The 10,332-nt window shown below is 33.9% G+C and overlaps 1 protein-coding gene across 8 annotated transcripts in view; it reads left to right on the top strand.

Moving 5' to 3' along the window:
* Positions 1–10,332, top strand: part of LOC106462501 (RIMS-binding protein 2-like) — a 179,356-nt gene that overhangs the window by 88,258 nt on the left and 80,766 nt on the right. For all 8 annotated transcript variants that reach the window (XM_022389779.1, XM_022389783.1, XM_022389780.1 and 5 more), the window contains exon 5: positions 3,720–3,803. In XM_022389779.1, the coding sequence (XP_022245487.1) occupies positions 3,720–3,803 (84 nt within the window). The remainder of the gene's footprint in view (positions 1–3,719; positions 3,804–10,332) is intronic.

The following is a 10,332-nucleotide window of genomic DNA, read 5'->3' as shown; positions in this document are numbered from 1 at the left end:
TTTATTTCTTGCTTTTGAAGTTCATATGTCATGCTGTGTTGTAGCCTACAGAATGCACAATTCTTCTCGTGATTCATGGCATACACACGTTTTACTGATGTCACGACAGTACAAATTGCAACGTTAAGCGTCCCTTATGTGACGTCATGTTAGTATCTACTGACTGAGTGACAGACAACACTACTTTATAGTGATAAAAGTGGTTAAAACAGTATACGGGGAGTATATAAAATGAGACAAAACAGGAAAGCATCGCTACAGGAGAGCATGTGTTTCATCATTTTTTTCTTTTTTTTTACTTGTTAAAGGTAACGTTTAAAATGTCATTTCGGAAAATAAAATACCAAATTATGGTTGGTGTTTTTTTCTATGAGTATGTTGTCTAGTGATGTCAGAATAAAAACAACGAAATCGATACACTAACACGAAATAATTGCAAGTGGAAATTTGGTTAGAATATAAGTTTAGGGTCTTGAAAGTAATAAAACGTTAATCGAACACGAACCTATAGAATGTTATTGATTTTATATTCTATATATGGAAATAGAGGTCTTACAATTATTTATTTGAACACTAACAAAGTTATTCGGCATTGCGGGCTTAAAAAGTCATCTTATAAATGTGTGTGGGCCACCCCTTCTAATGTTTTGAGCCATAGCATACAAAATGTTCGTATAATACGGAGGTACCCGTTTTACTTTAGCTTCATCCTTTTGCTATCGACTTTCTCGTTTAAATGAACTTTCATTTATGGCATTAAGACAGTAGAACTATAAAATGGTGCCAAACTTCAACCGTTAGTTCGATTGCTTATCTATGCGTTATAAGAGTAACGGTCATTCTTTTAGCGTGGATGGTGGGCGGTTGGGTGCTGCTGACTGGCTGCCTTTCTTCTGGTTAGCTGTTCAAAATTAAGAACTGCGGCAAATAGCTATAGTAGCCTAACCATGAACATAAAATACAAAATATATTCCAATTCGATCTTTTTGTGGGGGAGGGGGGGAGTCCATCTGAGTTCCTCTACCAAATTTTCTCGAAATTGGTTTAGTCAGTTCATAACAAGAACTTTTGACACCAGACAGACAGATGAGTGGATAACTCTGCTTTACATACGTATAGATGCGTCATTTTTACTTAATTATTAAAAATGATTAAATTTTAAAGTTCTGTAACCCCAGAATTAGGAAAATATTTGTTTTACTTGTTGAGGCTTAAAATGTAAACAATCGATTCAACAAACAGCAGCAGTCATCATAAACAATAGTAGAATCAACTTTTGAAGAAAGTGCAAAATAAATATCTTTAGTTGGGGTTTGGACCAACTGCCAGTGTGACGTCAAACCTCCTGGGTTGGCTGCAGAGCAAACCAGCTTCATTTTTATGGGGTGGAAGCAAAAACAAATATATGTATATATGAAGGAGGAGTTGTATATGTATATCTTTAGGTCTGAACCTCTATTTCATAAACAAGCTATTAACACGTTAGTAGAAATGAGAACATCACTTAACTGATAGTATTAACCCTAGTATTACGATTGGTTTTTTAACGCATTTGTCTAAACTAATTTAGGCAGCATATTGCTCGTGGATCCATAATAACCTATGAGTCACACAAAAATTAAAGAAAAATACCATCAATTAGTTCAAGTAATCTCTCAATGTACTGCTGGGGTCTTTGTGTATTTTATATAGAAAATGAATAATTCTTCTAATTTCGTTTGGTTAGTTCTTTACATTGTGTTGTAACAGGAAAAAAACACAAAGCTCAGCACACAGTACACATTTCAGGAACATATTTAAATTACAAAAGCTTAAACCTTCTAGTATACACATACATACAAAATTTCATACTACTCGTGGCAACCATTTTGTGACGAGAATGTTTTTGTCACGCGATCTGGCATTCTTCTCTGATTGGTTGGAGGTAGAAAGTTCCTTAAACATATTACTAGTTTTTAGCAGTGCTTAAAACTCCGTAACATGTGGCTAATTGCTAGAAGCTTTCCAACATAAGTTGGGTAACTTTGTTACCGTAACAAGGTTTCCAAAACGACGTTTCGGAATCATACCCAGCGTATCCTTGCCTTAATATTTCATACTATAATGCAACATATGTAAACACACCAGTAGTTAACGGTATCAAAACAGGTCGGTAGTTTATGGTTGAGATATAAGCAACCGCAGTGAAACTCGGCATAAATGACCTAAATACAGAACTGTAAGTTATAAAGGTATGGAAAGGAGTTAGATAAAAATATGAAATCACATGTTATCAAACTACTTGAATCTAAATCTCTTCCAAGAAATCAGATAATATCTCGCATGTGTAATCGTTATCAAACTACTCGACTCTAAATCTTTTCTAAGAGATCAGATAATCTCTTACACGTGTAATCGTTATCAAACTACTCGACTCTAAATCATTTCTAAGAGATCAGATAATCTCTTACACGTGTAATCGTTATCAAACTACTCGACTCTAAATCTTTTCTAAGAGATCAGATAATCTCTTACACGTGTAATCGTTATCAAACTACTCGACTCTAAATCTTTTCCAAGAGATCAGATAATCTCTTACACGTGTAATCGTTATCAAACTACTCGAATCTAAATCTTTTCCAAGAGATCAGATAATATCTCGCATGTGTAATCTAAATCTTTTCCAAGAGATCAGATAATATCTCACATGTGTAATCGTTATCAAACTGTTAGAATCTAAATCTTTTCCAAGAGATCAGATAATATCTCACATGTGTAATCGTTATCAAACTGTTAGAATCTAAATCTTTTCCAAGAGATCAAATAATATCTCGCATGTGTAGTCGTTATCAAACTGTTAGAATCTAAATCTCTTCCAAGAGATCGGATAATCTCTTGCACGTGTAATCGTTATCAAACTGTTAGAATCTAAATCTCTTCCAAGACATAGGATAATCTCTTGCACGTGTAATCGTTATCAAACTACTCGAATCTAAATCTTTTCCAAGAGATCAGATAATCTTTTACACGTGTAATCGTTATCAAACTACTAGAATCTAAATCTTTTCCAAGAGATCAGATAATATCTCACATGTGTAATCGTTATCAAACTACTCGACTCTAAATCTTTTGTAAGAGATCAGATAATATCTCACATGTGTAGTCGTTATCAAACTGTTAGAACCTAAATCTCTTCCAAGAGATCGGATAATCTCTTGCACGTGTAACCGCCACAATATGAAATACGTAAGTTAATCAAGAATAATTTTACTTATTCTGCGACTAATCGTTTTTGTTTTGTTTTTTCAAATGCTTCCAGAAAATATATGAGTAATAATTGTAATAAAGTACTACATAATTGTTTGCAATTAATTATATGCCTTTTTTTTTTCATCCGTTCAAATATTGGCGCAAACAAGTTTAAAATTCTGAAATACGTTTTTTTAAATGACACTAAATTTCATTTAAAAGGACGTAATCCGATCTATGTAACTCCACGATTAAAAGTTTTTACGCACGTTGAATACCAGCATTTGCCGAGCAGCAATCATACAATTTGTGATCGTAACTGGATTCTGGTTGTATCACAGATGTCTATTCATTTTAGTGTAGCCAACCATATTCACCGACGTATTGCTCACTTTAATACGAAGATAGATTAATAAAAAGTACTGTAACGTCTAAGCGACAAACTAAGGGAAATATGTAGTGATAATTGCATGATTTAATTCTATTCGCAGGAATCGAACTTGGTTGAAAGAGAGGAAGAGCTCACGCAACTGAAAGCAGAAGTAAATGAACAGAAGGAAATTTGTGCTGATTTGGTAAGTGTGTTTTTCTTGTTCATTGATCTTCACTTGATCGCCTTTTTTTTTTAGGGTGTCCTTGAGAGTTGAAGATTTCTAGAATGAAGATGAAACATTAATTGTTGATAAGGTTTTTGTTAGTGTTTAGTTAGGACAAAACAGATTTATTACGATTCTGTTCATGTACCAATTGTATAAGACTCTGATTTCTGTCATATATATGGTGTATACTTACTTGTATGTGCGTGTATTAAATATGGTATACAGTTTTAATATTGAATTACTAACTAAACGAGAAAAAATATTTCCTGAACATTTGCTTGCAAGTGAATATTAACGTTCATTTATTATAAAACATATTTGTTCGAATATCTAGGAACATATGCGAGTACACGATTTGTACGGTAGGTGGCGATACGGTATTTTAAACACTGCGCAATTCAAAACCAACAGTTTTTTTCATAAATAAGAGCCGAGTTAGAATATAAAGCAAGTAATTTGAGTTCGCATCAAAATCTTGTGATTTACAACAAAAAATTAAGGAAAAAAAATATTATTAAGATTAGTTTGACCGTTAAGCGAAATGAGAAAAACATCACTCAATTTATTTAGGAAAGAAAAGGATGGGATCTTTTGCTTCAACTTAATTTTTCAATTATTTAATTTTGTTTTTATGGCATCACCTCTCTATGTGAATAAGACATTTTTGAACCTGAGTGACTTCACGTTTGATTGGATGTTTTATTTGAGCTACTGTATGTTTGTACGAATAATAATAATAAAAAAAAAACACAGTAGTAGGCTATTAAATTCTGACGAAATTAATTCTTAAAGATTTAAAAAAAAACTTTAAACCAGAGCTAGGCCTAATAAAGTCACTGTTTAAGCCTAACTGTTCTGAGACGTGGTATATCTAAAGGAAATTTATGTTCACTGACAGCTTTTAGTTGGTTTTACATGCTATAAATATAAAGATATACTGTGTTTCATAGAGTTGAGAAAAGAAACTGGTATCTATGTAATATACATTTCATTTCTGTTTACTGAAGATTAAAACTTAGATGCCATGAATTCCTGCCCGAAATTTTCACGGCAAAATTTAATTAATTTTCCATCTATAATAGCATCATTGATTATCTGTCATAAACACTTGGTGGAGTGATTGTCGAAATATATATTTTCAGAAATAAGTGACATCACCTCCATTTTTGAATAATTCAATATCTAGGGCTTGAAAGCACGTGCATAGAGAGCAGAGCAAATTTGATTTTTTTATATCTAATCGTTCACAAATTATGATATTTTAGTTACGTCGCTTACTAAGATATAAACGACAAGACGAAACCATTCTTAACGAGTGCGCTCACACAGAGTAAAAAGTACAGTAAAAAAAACATCACCGTTACTTACGTTTAATTAACAGAAATTCACTCCATAATGCTACAGCTCATTGCTGTATTTCCATGGCGGATAAAGCACAGATAATTATCTCGTGCAGCTTTATGGGGAAAAAAAAAAGTTAACGAAAAAGAAACCACTGTAAAAAAAATTCTGGACATCAACATAATCTACTCGTAAACGTTGCTTGTTTTGAATGGAAGTTGACAATTAATACTACTGGAAAATGTATGATGTATAGTTGGTTTTTTTTTGCGTTGTGTTATAGGCTTATATATTTAACTTTGCCTATTGGTATAATATCTGGCATGCGCTACGAATTATGGCCATTAAAAAAGCCGAGAAGAAACTGTCGGAGTCATGCGACCTTTTCTTTGTGAACTTATCACGTTTTCCATCTGAGTAGCAGATATTTCCAATCAAGCCTGCAACTAACGCCGTGTCGCGTATCGTCTTATGTAAGATAGGTTTCGTTAGTGATTCCAAATGTTATTGTGTTAATAGTTCCCATGTCAACTAGCTGTAATACACGTGGCACAGCGGATTGGCTGCGGACTTACAACGCTAGAAACCGGGTTTCGATACCAGTGGTGGGCAGATAGCCTATTGTGTAATTTGTAAATAATTAAAAAAGAAAGAACAAACACGTGGTGCTACCTGATAGAAACACCGTACTTGGATATGGATTATCATCATTTCTGTAATTAGAAAGGTTTCTCGTTATTATTAACTTCCGATCATAGCAAGCTATGTACTTAGAACGAAACTAAAAATCAATTGTTATGTTTCTGTAGATGACTCGGCACGTTTTAGTTGTGAGATGAGAAAAGTAACTGTTTATCTCAGAGTGAAATTGTAATGTGTTTCCATGCGCTATTTTATATAATTTGTCAATAAATTCCTAATTTTATCTATCACAACGTATAAGAATTATGGCTACGTGCATGAATTGGGAAATCAATACGGGAAACAGTTTTCTCTCAAAGTTATGTAAAATCACGCTCATGGCGATTATTATAAGCAAAATTAGAAGTTAACTAAACGTGTAAAGTATCACTACTGTTGGTTTTGTTTGCTATTTTATTAAGAAGTTCATAGAATATTTTATGTTTTACTCAGTTAGAATTAAAATATGTTTAGATACAATTTCTCCCCATCTCTCTTTCTATCTTGTCTACCTCTTTTTTTATGTCTTTTTGGCAGATTTCGCTTGAACGTAAATTATAAGTGACTTCCAAACTGTCCCTTTCTACGCCTATTTCTAACTATATCTGTCTGTCATTATGTGTGTGTTGATCTGTTTCTTTATGTGTCACTTGAATGAAAGAGTGCAATCTATAAATAGGAAAAGAAATATTTAAAGCCTTAGCTTTCAGTCTGATGACAAGCTTTCGATTCGTGTGTCTGATGATGGACTGGCATCAGGCCGAAAGAGACGTTTTTTGTATTTATCATTTTGTCCGTTTACCTCTCTGCCCGTCGATCATCATAATTATATTTTCGTATATCTGTTTATCCATCTGTTTATAAATATTTATCTTTATGCATAGATTAATAAACAGACAGAATAACAACATTAATTTTTAACGTGATAATGTACGAACATAAGGCTTAGATTGAAGGGGTTGAAAGTTAAGCTATGAAATCTCTGTAAGATGTAATTTAGGTTTACCTTTTTTTAGTGAAATACTAAGAGAAAGATTAGGTTAACTTGTATTTGCAGGCTCTAACTACATATGAAACCAGTTCCATCAAATGATCAGATTTTGTGACACTTTTAAATCTTAGAATGAACTCACTTTTTCGTGACACGTACTTACATATTTAACAATTGTGGATCATTTCTCAGAAGTTATTGTAATAGATTACGTTCATTAAGAAATAATAATAATTACTCCTTTCTACAGACTGTATAAGGCACAATGTTGAAGAAATCAATTTATTGGAAATGAAAAATATCTTTAACTTTAGGCCACTTGTGGTCATTGTTTAATAGCTCACATCCAACCGACAAGGACTAACCAGTTTCGTAGAAAACAGTGAGCAATAGTAATATTTTGTATACTTAAGCTATAACTAGACATTCTGACAACTATTCAAGAGTTAGGGGGTTTATGTGATTGCTAGTTTACCATGTTACGTTTGTATGTATGTATGTATGTGTGTGTGTGTATATAAATAATGAAATACAGGTCAAATAGATATTGTACACGGAACTGAGAAATGTTTAAAGAGCCACTCTGAAAACAGTGAAGGGCCACATATAGTTCGTGAGACCCCAGTCGGCCACCCTTGGTGTACAAATTCATTATACCCGCCCGTCGGCAAGGGTATTGTTTTCGCTGCTGTGTGATTTTGTATGCGTGAGAATCATTGTTAGATGTACACGACTGTTTTCGTTTAAGTTTAATACGAGTGTTATAATTTAGATAGTTTATATAGCGCGAGTGTTAAATTTAGTCATTTTTAGAAGCGTTAGTTTATCGCAGGTTTGTTTACGTAACTGTTTACGAATTATACGCTGTGTGGTTCATTTGTTGTGAATTAGTGATTGTTGCATGTTGTTACTAAAACTTCTGAGTTTTTCTCGTTGTTTCAGTTGAGTATCATTGCATCATAATATCTAGTAAGGTGTGGAACTTTCTAAACCTCTGTCAGAGTATAAATACATGTCGGAAATTTAGTTCACTAGATAGATCTAGACAGCGTGATTGTGAGTTTAGCCATAAAGAGCGTTTAGTGGCGATTTTTAAAGTGAAATTATCATAGATTGTATTGTAATAACAGAGCAGAAAGAATAATTCGTCTTGTCAAATTGTGTTCTAAAGTAACTGAACCAGCCTGTGTGACCTTTGACGAAAGAGAGACAATTATTTAACTATGATAACCAACATTTGTATATACGTTTGACTTGTTTTAATATATTATTTTATAACAAGTGGATTGTGTGCTGTTTTGTTTATTGTTGAAATTTATCGCCAACAAGTCACAGACACCTACTGTAAAGAATCTGCCCCATACATAAAACTTGACAAGAATAAATCGAAAAGTTTTCATCTGATTTTGTCCAAATTTAATACATAGGTTCAGAATACCCCAAGGAATAAGAGTTTAAATTTTGATGAATGTAGTACAAAGGTCAACCACATTCAGTTAATGGTAGCAAGGGGGGAGTTTCAAAAACGGTCGATATTTGTGAGCAAATTGAGATAGATAGAGAATCTTGGCACCTATGCACACCTAACCTACTAGGTTATTTCTTTTTAACAACATTTTATTGAGTTTATATCGTATATTGGAGAAGAAAAAATCACCTTTAGTTTTGAGTCAGTACAACTTTGGACGACAACATAAAAAGTTCGGCATGCCTGTTATTCCCAGATCCACTGTGTTGTGGTTAGCCACAACTTAAATTGTGCCTGGTGAAAACTAGTTTTTGCGTATAATCGTATGTTTCTCCATAAACTTTCAGTTATCCTATAATACAGTTTCAGCTCCCCTTGGCCAATTGTTCTTGTAGCTAAGAGGGCTCTCCTCAACGATTTTCCAAGCGAAGGGACTTATCCCCTATTTTTAACTACTGCTTATGTCACTGATCATCAAGCCTGCACAGTCTTTATTTCTTTATTTTTACAAGCAAATGTGATGTTAGAAGCAGATTGTACAATGAGGTGGTGGCAAATTACCTTTCAATATTTCGCATTTTTTCTTGATGTTTCAAGTTCGGATGGGCGATTTTAAGTCTTTCAACTTAAACTTTCAACTTTCGATAAGATAAATGAACTTCTTAAGGCGCTAATGGAGAATGTGAAAAACAAAAAGACGTGCGAACTAATAATTGAGAATAAATTAGATTGCTTTTAACTTAGCGTCTTAGCGATCGATATTTCTTTAAATTCTACATGGAGTTTATTGGCATCGAGTTCCTATTCTGAGCTCTATTTTCTGCCTTTCGTGTCGCCTGGCCGGTAATTCGTTTGTATTCATTCGCAATTCTCTCAAACCGTTTGACTCGCCTACCCTCTAAAGAAAGAACACCAATATTCCCAATGCATTTGGGTTATCAAGCTTCTTCCATGACATGCTATTTGCCTCACTATGTAAATCTCTCTCTGTCTCTCTCTATATATATCTGTCTGTCTTTCTACCAATGTAACCGACAGAGGTACTGTAAATTTTATAACTGATTTCAAATCTAAAAAAAAAGTATAATATTTACTCGTGTGTGCATATATCATCCTGAAGAACTTCGCTAGTGTAATCAGTAGGATTAGTAGAAGTTTTGGATTCATTAAAGTTGAATTCTATGAATGTTCTCGTAAGTAGTCTAAAGTCGAATACTTTATTCCTTCTCTGTAAATACTTTCGTAAACGGTAGGCTTCACAATTTCAGAGCCCAGCTGCTGTGTGGTAAGATTTGAAAAATACACAATACTAATTCTTACAGTTAACCCTAGGTGTGTTTTTTTATGTAAACAATGCATTTCGTTTTGCTATTTTTCTCAGTCAAGGCTTGGCATGGCCTAGTGCTGTGTATCCGAAGCGTTGCCACACCCTCTCCACACTTTAGGGTCGTGGGTAGGCTATAAGAATGATGGTCAATTTATATTATTCCATGAGACAAGAGAAGTTCAACAATTGGCTATGGTTGCTGTTGACTAGCTCCCTTTCTTCTAGTCTATCAGTTCCAAGACGTAGGTACGACACTAAGCATTAAAAAGCAGTGACGTCATACTAGTTGATTAATAAGAAGAGAATACTCCATCATTATTTCCTAAGGAACAAAATGCTGACTGAGGTATTTCACAAACAATAAAACAACAACAAAAAATGACCTACATATAATTCCAGAAGAAAACTTTTCTTTATTAGTTGACAAGAGATAGCTATAAAAGCTGGAGTTACAGATCATTGTTTTGGGTTAAAGAATCAGTGGTGTAGGAAGGAGTTACAAAGGGGAGGGGGTACTCGGCTGGACATGTAGATTTTACAATGAGAGACTGAAAGTATAAAAAAAGCTAATAAAATCATCTCCGCCCGGCATGGCTAGGTGGTTAGGGCGCTCGACTCGCAATCTAAGGGTTGCGAGTTCAAATTCCCGTCCCACCAGATATGCTCGTCCTTTCAGCCATGAGGGCGTTATAATGTG

This window comes from Limulus polyphemus, unplaced genomic scaffold, assembly GCF_000517525.1.
Source record: "Limulus polyphemus unplaced genomic scaffold, Limulus_polyphemus-2.1.2 Scaffold1184, whole genome shotgun sequence".
Taxonomy (NCBI): domain Eukaryota; kingdom Metazoa; phylum Arthropoda; class Merostomata; order Xiphosura; family Limulidae; genus Limulus; species Limulus polyphemus.
Note: the sequence above shows the minus strand (reverse complement) of the source record. Positions and strands in the feature narration are given on the sequence as shown.